The 15,487-nt window shown below is 39.0% G+C and overlaps 1 protein-coding gene across 2 annotated transcripts in view; it reads left to right on the top strand.

Moving 5' to 3' along the window:
* The window catches only part of HSPBAP1 (HSPB1 associated protein 1), a 38,371-nt gene that overhangs the window by 1,774 nt on the left and 21,110 nt on the right, over positions 1-15,487 (top strand). Inside the window, exon 2 of one of the 2 annotated variants that reach the window (XM_058809629.1) lies at positions 10,584-10,769. In XM_058809629.1, the coding sequence (XP_058665612.1) occupies positions 10,584-10,769 (186 nt within the window). Of the gene's footprint in view, positions 1-10,534; positions 10,770-15,487 lie in introns of those variants that run through there. The other variant, XM_058809628.1, reaches the window with a different exon arrangement.

Below are 15,487 nucleotides of genomic sequence, written 5' to 3'. Positions count from 1 at the left end.
AGTATATTTATTATTGACTTAATGATGATTTAAATAATTTATTTTAATTGCTTGATTTGAAATCGCTCCATCTTTTCATAGCTTCACAACCCATATGCACATCTTTCAGTCATGGCCTGACCTTTTCTGTTCCAGCTATTTAATTAACACAGTGTAATATTCTGTGTGAATTATTCTTGTTTGCAGGATATGGTATTAGTTAAATTTGTTAATGTAAAGGAGCAGTGTATTGTTGATAAACTGTTGGAAACCAAATTAGCTTTATCTTGCAGCTAGCTGATTGCATTATTTCACTCATGGGTATAATACTCCTCTAAATATGCTAATTTCACTCTTTTCTCCGTGTGGTGACATTTTTACTGTTCTCATTACTGACATTTGTAATATTTGAGGTGGGGAAATTTTTCTTGCTTTAACCTCATTATAATGTAGCTAAAGAGATTTGAATATTATCAGATGAAATGCACATATATTCAGGCAAGCAGAAAGGTTATTTTCTCTCCTGGCCCATAACTTTCATGTCTATGCAGGTCTTGCATGGACAGAATGACACCTGGATCCAAACTGTGATACAGATGCCCATGCAGGTACTACTTGCCTGAGCACAATAGTGTGTCCATTGGTAGGTGCCTTCATTTCCAACCTACAAGCTCTGAGGTGGTTGTGTGACCATATTCCTGCCTGTCTGCCTGTGTCTGACCTAAAACATTCAGGAATTCATCTTAGGAGGAGTTGGTTGCCTGGAGCTCTGATAGACTAGTGGTGACAGACAAAAATTACACGACTGGGGCTGTCATTGCTTCCAAATGCTCTTGCCATTCCTGAGGCAGGCCTGGTGGATCTGCTTGCAGGTTGGCACCTGCAGTGTGCCAATTTAAGATTGGCTTATTAATATAAACTGAGGCTGTGATGGTTTGTTGCCCCACCTTGGGGCATCTGGAGAGTCTAGTTCAGCGAAAACACATCTGTCATGTAATGTTGTGCTCAGCAGTCCAGGAGAGCATCCCCCCATGGGGCACCCCCCAGTTCCTAGCACATTAGGAAGGGCCATTTGCTCTTTCCTGTCGCCATGGTTTTGACAGATTTGCCTCCATGTGACATTCCTCAGAGATTCAGTGAATGTCAGTGTCCCCTTGGTTCTTACACCTCTCTCCCAACAGCTCCTAATGTCATGTATACAATCTTGTCCTTTCTTGTGTCAACTCATACCTTGCAATGTGACAAGCAGCAAGTCATTGCATACCCCATAAAGTTTAGAAGCATTTTGGCACAAATGGGCAGAACCCAAAATTAATTCAAAGATTGAAAAGTAGTATTTTGCAGATTATGAAAATTCCTTCCAGGATCTAAAAAAAGTTCTGTTTACCAGGGATTTCCCTCAATTTCCAGACTTCAGCTGGAACTATGACAGTGCAGTTTCAGAGCTGCCATAAACAACACTGGTGTAGCAGGGATCTGTAATGGGTGAGTTCTTTACACCCCATCTTGAAAAACGCTTCTGAAGGTGAGCCTGTGAGGTGTGAGCAAATCCTGTTCTTCCTTCCTTAAGTTTTGACATTGTTTCTATTCTAGTTGCTCAGGAACAGGTTGGTTGAAATCTGCTCTGGTTTGGGCACCTTCCAATCTGTGTATTCATTCAGCATATTTTCTTGCCTTCCTTTTTCATTGGGAAGTATGTGAACTCCAGCTCTAACGTCATACAATGATTTCCTGGTCCTTCAGGTTTTACAGTGCTTCCTTTTTTCTAGTATCAACAGGAAGCAAAAATACAGACCAGACACATCTTTAGCTTATGAAAGCTGAGCAGTTTTATCCTTAAATTCAAACTTCAGTGTTTTCCAGTGGGGAATTCATTTATACCTTTTGATTGCAGCTGTGTGTATCCCCACTGCAGAGTGACCATTGTAGTGCAGAGGATTCCAGGTTTGTGGTGAGCCAGAGCCCATTGTAAGATTCTCTAGGGAGAGGTGGGATTTTCCACCTTTTCTTGTGGAGTCTACCTTTGTGGCTGGCTAATGAAAGACATGTCACTGGATTCTCTGTACACCACACTGCAGGTTCTTTAGTGCAGCTCTCAAAAAGAATATGCAAAAGTCACATCTGGCTTGGGCTTTGAGCACATTTAAAGCATTCTGTGCTCCATTTCTGCTTCTCCTTCCATTCATCACCTCCTTAATGATGAACATGTAAGTGATGATTGTATCTTCTTTGAGGGGGAGGTGGAAGCTACATGATGTCTTTCATCAAGGTAATTTTGTTGGCTACTTCCCTACCTCACTTAGCCTTCAGGCTCCATGTCTTAGACATTGTAGGGAGTTTATATTGGAACTCCAGCTTCAGCAGACTACTGCCCCTGTGTTGTCTCATTTTAATCAGGGCCACCATGTGCAAGTAACCTCAAATGACATCAGTGGAATATTTTACACCCCAAAGTTATGTTAAGGAAATTCATTTCCAAAGACTGATGGTTCCTGTCTTCCTGAAAACCTGAGAATTATGCAAATGAACTGAGTCACAGGATGCTAGGCTTGAATTGGGAAGTACAGGGTGAAAATCTCCACTGTTTCCTTGTGCTGGGACTGCCTCAGTGCAGGTCTCATTGTCTCTGGTGCCAGCAAGGAGAGATAGTCATGGTGCTCTGGTACTGGTCTATCCTTTGTGCCTCTGGTGCGCGTGTTTCTCATTTCTTATCAAACTGTGCCATTGTTCTCCTGTTGTCTTACATGGAAGCAATAAGGGGTAGTTTAATTACCTCTCTGCTATAATTAACAATGTAGACATTAGGGAGTTTGTTTGTGTTGGTCTAGTCACGTTTAGCTGTCATACAATAGGTATGCTGTGAGCTCTGCAAATGAGTTGTCTGAAGACCTGATTGTCTGGATAGGTGTTTGGGATCAAATACATATTGAGGAAAAAAGCTCACAAAATGTTTTTTGTGTCTTTGAAAATGTGACTCTAACATGTAATTCCATATAGAAAGAAGAGGCTGAATAGATTATTTCTTTGTGCTTTTCTCAGCAGGGACATATATGAATAAAGTTTAAATATTCTATGCTTTGTGATCACAGACGCAATGAAATTCTTGGGAGTAGATATAGTAGCATGAGATGTTGGGTTCTGTAAGATTATTTTTAAAAAGAGCAATGGTAAGGTAGTTTGGATGTCTTGGTATAAAAGTACAACTTTAACCTTTCACAGTTTTATTATTTCGCTAATGTTCAGGGGTTATCTTAAAATTCTATGTAAAATTCATACTTTTGAAGACCAGACATAAAAGACATCATTCCTTCTAATACTAGTATTACATCAGACAATGTTGAGTGATACTAATGTTTAAAAAGAATATGAAAATATTGAAACTGTAAGGAGTTTTCCCTATTTACTCATAGGCTGAAAAATACTGAGTTTTGGTAGATTTTACATATTGCAAGAAACTTCCAAAATTCCAAAGCAGCAGCACTGTCATAGTTTGTTGTATAATTAAAGGTCACCTTCAGTCTCCAGAAATGCAGATGCAGCTGATTACAACAGGAGTTCATGGAGATCTGAGTAGCAACTTGGGCCTGCAGTCCTTGATCTTCTCTGATATTTAGTCTTGGTGTTTACAGATACAGAAACTTTGCAGGCAGTTGTTATTTGAAAAAGAAAAGATAAAGGAAATCTCTGGAGGGAAAATGCTGAAGATATGTTGACATCACTAGCAGCAGTTCACTGTATTACAAAGTTGTGAAAAGGCTGTGCTTTTTCAGCTAAAGAAGAGTTTATGTTTAATAGTTATATTAAAAACCAGAACTAACCATGAACATGTTAAGGTTGAAAATTAAGTTAGAAAACCTTGGTAGTTCACATTTTTGTGGGCTGTTTTGGTCAAGTGTATTGCTGACATTATGTCAAAGTAAAGCAATATTTTTACATGAACCTATATGGTCTGGGTCTATATGAACCCCAGGATTCAAAATATGCACTGTTAACAGTTTTTCACCATCAAAATTCATGTTGCAGCATGAAAATCTTTATGAACAGAAATAGGAATTTGAAGCAAAGATTAAAGTCATTTCTGATTGTTTTAGCCATGCTGAAAGAACTTGAATGATGTAAACAATGGAATAATAGCCATGCTTTTTCCTTAGTATTCCTATAATAATGGCAATCCCTGAATCTAATCCCCTTATTGTGCATTTCAGAAACTGTTCTTCAGGTTCACATGGTGGGTCTCTTTCAAGTCAATAATTCATGTAATTCAAAAATTTCTTATACTCTTTTAAAGTATAATTTCATTCTGACAATTAATTATACCTCTAATTGACTTTGTCATTAATCATAATTTGTATCCTGTGCAGTATGATGGTGAACAAAGGTCATGTATAGTGCCATCAGAACTCCTTTGAGGATCAAATTCAAAAGGCTCCATTGTATTAATTACTATTTATTACAATAGCTTGTAGGGACAAAAAGCATGTATTTTGAGAATACTATTGACTATTTACTACATAACTTATGGGAAAATAGTGTAAATGAGAAGATTTAGATTCTTTTGTTGCTGCCATTTTGAAGTTCTTGTCAGTCAAGTTTGCAGGACTGAACAACAATAAAGTCACAATTGGTTACAGTTTCTGACAGTGAATTTTATACAGTGTATTCATCTATTTAAGAGTAGTGCTTTCATAGGTACTACTGACAAGGAATAGAAAAAGAAATACAAATAAACTTTGCTTATAATATGAACAAATTCTTTTTTTTCCTTAGAAATACACACATTAACTTCCTGACATGCAAGTTCCCTTACCTTCAATTATAATGCTATATTAGCATTGAATTTTGTATTAAATTTTCTGTTTATTAGCAAATGTCAGAAATGTGTATCAGTGCTGGTGGGCCACTGGGAAGATGCGTTTTGGCTACTGAATTTCCTCAGTAGCAGGTGTGTGTAATTCACACCCCACAGGCTAACAGAAAGGTGGAATTTTGGCAGCCTAGCTTAAGGAAGAATAGTCTATCTTTTTATATCTTGGTGGAAGGTTTTGGTTAAAGACCACAGGCTTTTCCTTCAAGCGTTTCTTCTGCTGGAGGAGACCAGAGGAGCTGAGGTCATTGAGCATTCAGTTCATGAGCTGAAACTGGCAGGGCTGCATTCTGAACCTGCACGGCAGGATGGAGGAGAGACGTCGGGCAGGGGCTGGCCAGGGGGTCAGGAAGAGCTTTCGAGGAAGAGCCGTAGGGCATTTAGGGGAACAATTTCCTAAACGTATGCTTGAGCATACGTCATTTGGAGCAGGCGGGGGGAGGTCCCTCCCCTGCTCCCCCCTAAGGAGTCTGGCAGCAATTCCCGTTGCTCTATCGGAAGGACAAGATGAGGTTTGGGCATGGCTCCCACCCCTCTCTTACTTCACGTCTGAAGTCACTTCAACTTCCTGTAAGAAAAACTGCAAGATGCTCATCCCTGCCACAGGAGTACTGGAAACTGAGTCCAAATTCCTCATTCAGCCTCTTTCTTTTCTTCCTTTGGCTGCCCTCCTTCTTCAGTAGCAGTGTCGGAGAGGAAGGAAGGCTGTGTTGGCTTCAGGCTGCCAGTCTGACAAGTGCAGACTGGTCTGTCCAGAGTCTCCGTGCAACTGCCACCTCTCCTTCAGTAACCAAAGCATCTGCACATCTGGGGTAGCTGCCACCTCTCCTTCAGTAACCAAAGCATCTGCACAACTGGGGTAGCTGCCACCTCTCCTTCAGTAACCAAAGCATCTGCACATCTGGGGTAGCTGCCACCTCTCCTTCAGTAACCAAAGCATCTGCACATCTGGGGTAGCTGCCACCTCTCCTTCAGTAACCAAAGCATCTGCACATCTGGGGTAGCTGCCACCTCTCCTTCAGTAACCAAAGCATCTGCACATCTGATGTGCAGGTAGCTGCCTGCTGGCTGTGTGCGTTCACAGCATTAACATTCCCACAGCCAAAATTAAGAGCAACAGCAATAGCTGGCTGGCAGGTAATACCTAGATGTTGGTGCAGCCAATCCTGAAAACTACACATGTATATTTAGAGGCATTCTGTTTGCCCAGAGGAGGCTGATTATAGTGCCTAGTGTTGTAATCACACTGCAGATTAAAATGCAGATTATTTAAAGTTGGTTTTTTAATTTACAGAATTAATGTACTGTGAAACCATTAAGTCTGACCTCCAAAGCAAGTCACTTATATTTGGTTTGGGGAGTTTGCTCATCTTCCCCCGTACCTTCTCTTTTCCCACTCTGGGTTGTTGAATAGTTAAGATTCTGGAGGTTAGGTGATTTTTATTGACTCACTGACTGCTCTGTATTAATGTATTCAAAATGTTTTTTTTTTTTTTTTAATAAAAGAAGTAAGGAAAAGGGAGCATTACAGATTTGCTAGAAAAACAATTTGATGATGTATGTACCAAATACATTACCAGGATTTCCTTGTACTTCCTATTTTAGAAAATAATTTTAATACCTCTCAATTAAATCTCATATTTAAGCAGCAGGTTGTTTTGGCAGAAGCCAACTGCCATGCACTAATGAATTCTTATAATTTGCTAAATTATTTTAAATGAATGACAGTACATTTAGCTTTTTAATGACTGTACATTTAACTTCTGAACAACTTTGATCAAGTCCACTTTTAGTTAGACTGCCTGCTGTGCTAAACTCTTAATTCCCAAACCCAACTCAGTTAGTCAGAAAAATTGTTAATCAGAAACATTAAATTATTTTCTGTTTTGGAAGCACAAAGTCTACTGGAGACTACTTGGCCAATTCATTACTTTTCTTTTACCTGCCCTCAGTGCTAAGTCTGGATGAGGCTTAATGTTTGACAGTACTTTGGGTAAAGACAACGGGAGAGCTTTCTTTTTTTTAATTGGGAGATCTCTATTTTGCAAGGTTTTGCCTTTCTAAAGAACACCTATGTGTTTTGCCAATTATATAAGCTGCCACAATTACAAAACTTGAGCTAAAACTTGGTTCATTTTTTCAGTTCCTGGCTGGATTCTGTACATGCCTTGGGTAAAGTCAAAACACGAGACAAATTATTCCTGCTTCCTTTTGTACTGTGAAGTCGCACCATTTGTTGAGCCTGATAGAAAGAGCTAAGCTGAAGTATTCCTTTTCTCTTGTGGATCAGAGTACAACTGAGAAAATTAAGACTCCCACAGAGCTTTTCTTTTTCAAGGGAATATGCATTTCTATTCTCTCCTGCTACCCAGTCTCCCCTAGGAATTTGATATTTAATGCCTAAGATGTGCAATGGATATTTTTCTTCTTTGCTACACATTTTATTTTTTCACCTTTTACTTGTGCACATCTGTATCCAAACTGTATGTATACTTATATATGCTACATAACCTCAGGTTTTGTCTTGGACTCATTACCATCAATCTCAAGCTAAAAAATACCAAGAAGCAACAGCCCAGTTTATAAGGTTTTTGTGAAACTATGATAATAACAATTAAGGAAATTATTATTTTAAACTATAACCCTGGTAATCTCTCTTCAGATCTTCTATCTTCAGATATCTCTTTTAATTACTTTTCCCCACTCCTACAGCATATGGTTTCATCAGAAATCTCTGTTGGTCTTGAGCGGAGTTCTCCAAATTATGATAATATCTATTTGCTGTATTATATGATATTTACTTTTTATCAAGTGTCTTTTCTCTAGCAGGCACTTAGATATGCATGACAAGTGTTACAGGGAAAGAATTCCGTTTAGCTGACTCTGTTCTCACCAAGAAATATACAAAGGCAAATCAAGACACAAATTCTTCACACAGATCCAGCAAGAGTCTGCATTTGTCTTTGCAAAAATCCCTAATGTATATTTGTTTAAGTCTTTAAATTTTCTAAAATGTTTCAAATGCCACTGTGCATTATATGTACCGTATGTGATTATCTATATCAGGAGAAGATATATACTTATTTAACAAAGATTTTAATACTGTTTGAAGATAGGAATTATTAGCATCTTAGTAAGACAGACTCTTTCATTTTTTCTTGATTTCATAGGGAAATACGTTTACAACTGAACATGGTGACATGACAATCTTACAGTAGAGGAGAGGCTATTTAACCTAATTGTGGTTTTTTGTTTGCCAGTGGCCTGCTCTCCCAGTAGCTTCAGCTCTGAACTTCCCACTGTGTGTGTATGCCCTGTGGTTAAAACCACACCTTGCAAAAGCATGATGTGCATGTGGAAATCACATTAGAAAGCCACACAGAATCAACAGTTGGGCTTCAAGGAGCCTTCCTGTCTCTTCCAGTAAAATTTCTGCTTTTGTAGCACATCCCAACTGTTCACTGAAGTTACAGGATAAACCTGAAACTTTTGCAATAAAAGTCAGCTTTACAAAATCTTCCAAAAAGGTGTCACCAGTTTCTTGCATTTATTTGCATTTACATCCTCTAAAATACTTAAATGTAGTGCCCTTAAAGCAAAAAAAAGCCCTGAGTAGTCAAAAAGACAGCCATGCAGTGATAAACATGGCCTAAGCAGAAGTGATTTCATTTTTATGAGCTGGAAAATCTGAAAGGTAGGTAAGGCCTGCCAGCTCCCACATGGTGAAAGCACCTCTGTGCAATATTATAATTGCCCTGGTGAAAGTCAGAAGTTATATAAACCCCCTGGGAGTGTTCAGATCTGGACCAAGTCTTGTGTTAGCTCCTGACCAGAACGGCTGTGAATAAACATGCTGAGCTTTCCCCTCTTGCCGTGCCTCCAGGCAGCTCCTGGTGGCTCAGAGCACGTGCCCTGTGTCTGCAGATGGCCTTTCTGCCTGCCCTGGAGCTGCTCCCCCAGGTGTGCCAACCTCTCCTTGGGAAGCCCAGAGCCTCCTCAGGGGTGGGGAAGAGCATATGGTGAGCCATACGGTCCCTGTGAGGCTCCTTCTGTCCTGCTTGTGTCAGCTGCTGGGTGTGAGACTGAAGGCCAAGTGTCAGAGACATCCCTGTGTCACAGCAACACCATCCTGTCAAGTGTTGCTCTGCCTAGGAGAGCAAATGTGGAAAACAAACCAAAATCCAAGCTCCCTCCTGTTGTCTGCCTTAGGAAAGAGAAGCCATTTAAAATTTTTATATTCCATGAAGATGAAATACCAGAGGTCTTTAGTTTTAAAGCTTCACAATGGAGTTTTCATGAGGGAAAAGTGAGGGATTTGATTTCCCTGAAGACTGTGGAATAAGAGACCCATTGACTCTAGGAAATCCCAGTCCCAATACCTCCCACTGAGTTTGTGTGAAGATAGCAGCCTAATTTAGAAAACCAAAAAGCACAGCTATGTGGGAGTATAAACCCTGTCAAAAGAGGAGGGACTCAGAAAAGTTACCAACAAGATACAGCACACAGCATGTACAGGACACCTCTTACTCCTGTCATTCCCACTTCAGCATTCATAGATATATTTTAGATTTTTGTTGCATTTAAATTAATACTGAAGAACTTTTCTCAGTGACATTGTTCCCAGTGGGTCACCTTGTGTTTCCCCCAGCTGGCCCCACAGGGTTGCCCCATGTGCCACTGGGTGGTTCTCTGCCATCTCCCATACATGGGGAGGAATGACAGGCAAAATTAGTACCCAGAGGGGAAGGAAATTTTCTTGGCCTGTATTTATTAAATTCATCATGTATGCCAGACCATCATTTGACCCCTGTATACAATGATTGAATTGAATTGGTTTGTTTGTTTTAAATAAACTGCTGGAAGTCACAAGGAGCCATTTGTATCAATTCAGTATGTTAAATCTTAGCCATTATACAGATAAAAATTCTGGATGAGTTAACCTCAATAGAGGTTAAAATAATGAATGGATTTTTTTATGATCTGAAGCTGTAGTCCACCTTTTCTGCTCTACAGAGATGTCATTCCTTTTAAAAAACTCCAGATTTTCCCTCTGAATATGTCCCTAAAGAAATGTTGTTCTGAAAGTGCTGAGTTAATTCAAGATTGCCAGCATTTCAGCTTGACAGTTTCAGTGGGACATATAAATCTCTAAACAGCAAAGGAATAAATGGAAATCTTGGGTTAGTTTAGTTCTTGGATTGGCATCATTTCCTTTTTCTAAAATTCTGTTGATGAAATTTTAAAACACTTCAAAAATACCTGCTGATTGGTTGTGCTACTGTTCCTCAGTTTAAAGAGAACACATGGAGAGCCCATTTGCTACCTCTGACAATACACTACAATTTTGGAAAGAATCCCATGCAGAAAAACTGCTACTCATTAAATTTATGTTCTCTAAACTCTGAACATTATTTGCAAGTTTGTTTTATTGGTAGCCTATTTCTAAGCAGTTTGGCTACAGTGCTATATTGCCTAAGATACAAGTGAAAATTCTAAACATGTGCCTATTTTTATTTTTTGCTTTATATTTTATGTGCTAATACAAAGCTTTAAACTTTAATTTAGTTCTTGCAGTCTTTGCAATACAACTTTGATTTTTAAAAAAATCTACAAATATAATAAAACAATCTGTCATAAACAAAGGAGGCCTTAGTTCTAATTTTTTTCTGTCCCATGGAAGATGATAGGTAAAACTTCATGTATGATAAATCATCTCCATCGTTTTTTTTTCTTTACATAGATGAAGATGTCAAACCATTTACTCCTGAGAAAACCAAGGAAATTGTGATGTCTCTACAGCAACCTGCAGTCTTCTGTAACATGGTTGGCAACTGGCCAGCCCTGCACTGGAATGTGGAATACCTTTCTGCTGTGTTGGAGGGAAAGACAATCCAGTTTAGGCTGGGCCTGAAGACAGTGGATTTAGGTGAGAATGAGGTGGACAGGCATTAATGTCACAAGTCTCTTTTCCAGGTCCTGCAATTATCTGCCTTTTCATTATAACTGTTTTTCCTCTAATGTATTGCTTTTCATTGCAGGCTTTGTTTTTAGGAATGGGATCTGGCCAGCAGTAGAACTCTCCCTTCTCTTTCTCATGTGTTTATTCTCAGTAGGAGGTGTGGTGGGTAACACCAGCATTTAAGAATCAAGTTTCTCAGTGTTCCTTCCTTGCTTTGTCGTGTGTGTGTTTGGTCCTGGTCTTACACATGATTAGATTGTTCACATGAGCTGAGCTTCCATATCCATAAGCCTGACTGTGTTAAGGAATTAGCCAGACTTGGGGTATTTATCTGTATGGTGGTAATTCTCACCTTCCTCCATAGGTTTTTAAGATTTAGGTGATTTTCAGTACTTTAAGGTCCTGTGATGGAAGACATGATGGAAGTATAAAGCATTAAGAAAATCATTTGACACCAGTGCAGTAATTTCACTGCTAACCCTCCAGGTTCACTCATACATCTTCGAACATGCCATGGAAGAAAGACAATTTTCCAACTGGATTTTAAATACTACAACTTCATCTCTGTCTGTAGGCACACAGTCCTTGGACAGACTGAGTTTCATACCATGGGGGGAAGACAGAAGAAACATGTTCCATCTGTTATCTACTTGAAAGGTTCTGCACTGCTTTATCCCTGCCCTTTACAGCCTTTGCCCTCCCAACAACATACCTAAATACATTTTGCCATGCACTTTCTCCCTTCTGCCTATAAAGTATCTTGACTACCTTTAGGATTTTTTTTAAACCTTAGGCCAGAAAAATCCACTTTAAAAATATTTAATATGTTATGGTCTTTTAGACCCTACCCAATTATTCTTTCTGTAGTCTTCTAACCTTTTTCAGTTGGACTTCCTCTTTCTTGGAATGCAGAGTCTGCACAAAGACTCCAGATGAGGGTCTGCTAGTTCCAGTGAAAGTGGTAGGATTACATCATACTATCTTACTTAACACTGTGAAATTTGCTTTCTTCACAGCATCATGACCATGTTATTTCATGTTCCATTTTTGCAAGAGAAGTGATGAAACAGAAGTGTTAGAGGGAAAATGCTTGGTGTGTTAGGATTTCAAAGCACTTTACCAGCATGGATTAATGATTTCTGTGCCATTCCTGGGGGGAACAGATATTATTTACTCACTTTCTACAAATGGAAAAACTGAGGTGTAGAATTAAAACCTTGGTACACATCTTCATAGCAATATCTCTGTAGTTCAGTGAGGTACCACCTAATTCTTGCACTAATTGTGAAATGCATCCCATTGCCAATAGAGAAGGTGTAGCATATATATTTATATATATTTTATATATATAAATGATATTTTCCTTGTTGCCTATATACCTTGTTACCTTATACCTTGTTAACATATCTGAGTTGTAACACACAAGGCCTACCAGGTAAAAGAGTAGTTTTGATCCTACTCTCCATTAATTAGTAGGCACTTTTTGAGAGCCAGATGGATGTTCCAACTGGCAGAGTTTCTGATGGGACTGATGGAGTGTTATGTAGCTAAGTCACAGATTGATGCTACCAACTGAGTAGATAAGAGTCATCACTTAACAATAACTTGTAGTCACTAGAGATACAGAGTGGATTTAAATTGGAATTTATATCTTGAAGCATCTAACTGCATTTTGCTTTTTCCTAAAGGCATTTATCCCTGTGCAGAAATCATTTTGCCTCCAGGAGCCTCCATTATGTGGTAATGTTGGTTGGAATTGTCTTTGAGGAGATTGGTACAGCCTTCAGGGGTTATATTGTAACTGAATGAGACCTGTGATGCCATAAAAAATTTTCAATATACGAATATATTAGTGAAGCCATTTTCCAAGCCATCTCAGAGTCTGAAATAATGTAATACATTCCATGTGCCACTGTCATTTGGAAGGTGGTTGATCTCACTATTGCATGCTTAAAACTACTTTTAATGAGGGCCTCTCTTTCTTATTGTTCCTGCTAACTTTCCTAGGTGAAATGGAGCCAGTCATCTGCTCAGAGAGAGAACAGAATTTGTGTTTTAGAATACAACTAAAATTGCATTGATCTCTCTCTCTCAATATTCCTTCCATATCCCCAAGAGGTTTATTGCCTTAAGACTAGGTGGGACCTCTCCTACTATGGAATTGGAAATGCAAAAGAAAAAATCCACTCTCCTGCTTAAAGGCACATCTGGTGACACTCTGAAATGGCAGCTTCAGAATTTCTGAGGTTATTTAAGTGAGGTTCATCTGGAAAACTCAAAATTCATGGAGATCTCTTACCACAGCAATTCCTCATCTTTCTTTAGTGCCACATCTGCATCTGGATGGGTTTCCCAAGCTGAAGATTCCTTAATGTACAAAAGTGAGAATTGCAAATGGGGCAACTTGGTGGGAGTTGCAAGGATTTTATATTTGATTTTCTTACTAGTTTGTAACCTCTGAAGCATACCAATGTGGATGGCACATTTGAAATATGGAAAAATGTGAGAGCTAGCAGTATTATTTGCATATATTATTTGTACCTAAGTGTGTTTTTTATAGTATTCTGTCTGATTACAGAAGTTAAACAGTTTGTGTCCATAAGAAAGGGAAAAAACTACAATCAGAGGACTAATCATTGACAAAAGATACCTTCAAAGAGAGTACCAGAGTTCATTAGAAGAACAGTGAAGATGCTATTAATCAGGAAATCCCTACCCATCTGGTTCCAGCCACACTAAAAGATTTATTTTTCTGATGTGGGATAAGGGATAGGCCAAAGCTTCAGAAGCTTTGCTTCTGACAGAGAAAATGTGGCATTACAGCCATTGTGTCTGATGGCTACTTGGAGCACACCAGCACAAAGTAAGAAGAAAACTTACACAGAACTGACTTCTGTATGCAGCCATTTTTTGTTTTGACTGTTTTTGGTGGTTGCATAGTAAAATGAATCAACAATGAGTTTACTGTGAAGAAGCCAGAGAGAACAAGAAGCTGTCATGTTAATCAGTTTCTGAGTCACAGGATCTCTGGAGGATGTTTCTCTCTCACTGATGCTGGATAGAGCTGATGCTGTCAGATGTGCAGTTGGATAGGAAAGGGCTGCAACTTGACCATCTTGCCAAGAGGTTTTATCACTAAGGATGGCAAAAGAATTCAGATCTCTGAGGTTTGATATAGAGGGAGACTGCAAAGGTGGCTGCAGAATCAGTAGCTGAATAGGAGGCTGAAATACAGTACAAATACTGTACACAGATTAAATGTTGCATAAAGCTGAGATATGAAGTGGTTATTGGACTTGGATGTGCATGGCCAGGTTCTTTTGTTTGTGAGTATGCCTGTGCTTTGTTTTAGTATGAAGTGGCTATTCCTTGCTTGGATTATTTAATTCCCCAGCAGCTGTGAATAGGGGTTTGATTTTCTTTAAAGAAAGGAGAAGATATTTCACTTGCATTCTTAATGGAGCTTTAGGTGTTTTCTAAGGCTATTACACCTTTTTTGTCTACATTTTCCTTAGTACACATTGCAAACACTCTAAGAACAGATGCTGGCAACTGTCAGAACCAAACCTTAACTAAGGAGGAGAGCTGCTTCTCTGAAACCCACTTTTTCCTTCTCTCCTTCCCTCCAATTTCCATCTGTGGTATTAGGGGAAAGAGGAGGACTGTTATGCCTTCAGGTAGCATGTCATCAGACAGAACTGGCAGCCTACTTTAGACTTGCATGGCTTAATCTGCAATTTGTCAATTACTAAACACCCTCAGCTTTAAATCATTAAGTATTAGCAAACTGGTTAATAATGTTGTTGCTTTCTGTTGCTCATTGCTAACATTTTCACCCTTGTTGCAGCCTACAACCTACAAACCCATCTAAGCAAACTGTCTAGATTGCCCAAATGTGTTTTTTATTACTATTTATTTTTCCATAACCACCCACACCTTGGTATTGAATAAGGTATCAATCAAACCAAGAGCCCTGCCCTGAGGAGATTGCATTCTACAAGATAGTCTTGCCTTTCATAGTTGGATTTTTTTTTAATGAAACTGAGAGTGAAATATGCTGTGAGGTAGAAAGAGCATATTTCTTGCCTTTAAAACATTTGCTTCTGAGTTATCTTGGAAAATATGCAGTGTCCTAAGAGTGTCATGAAATGAAAAAGTGTCCTCTTTTTTTCTCATGAAAGTAATACAGATATTGAGGCACCCTCATTAGTGCCTCTTTTGTCTAATATTTCTGCCAGACACCTTATAGTAAAATGATAAACATTGCATTAAAACCTGGGTATCAGGAGAGGGACTGCAACACAGATATGGGATGCAAACCAGAGGGTTTTGGTTGTGATTTTGTGACTTGCAAGTGATTTATATGTCTTGTATGCAGTCCTTAGGTAGGGAGCCCATCCACTGACACTTTTAGGTAATGATTTTATAGTAGTGGGAAGGAAACCACTACCTATGCTACTACAATGGAAAATAATAGTGATAAAGGTTTGTAAAAGCTGTATGAGACTCTGTGAGAACTGCTGCAGTAACGAAATGAAAGTGGTTAAGAACCAAGAGCTGCTGCTGCACAGCAGTGAAAGGATCCCATTTCTGTGCAGCTCTCTGCAAGTTACACAAGATTAAATTGCAGCTCTGTCATTGTCATTCATGCAGGCTGCAGTAATTTTTCCTCAGTAGTAGTTATA

The sequence above is a fragment of the Ammospiza caudacuta genome, chromosome 8 (genome assembly GCF_027887145.1).
Source record: "Ammospiza caudacuta isolate bAmmCau1 chromosome 8, bAmmCau1.pri, whole genome shotgun sequence".
Lineage (NCBI taxonomy): Eukaryota > Metazoa > Chordata > Aves > Passeriformes > Passerellidae > Ammospiza > Ammospiza caudacuta.
Note: the sequence above shows the minus strand (reverse complement) of the source record. Positions and strands in the feature narration are given on the sequence as shown.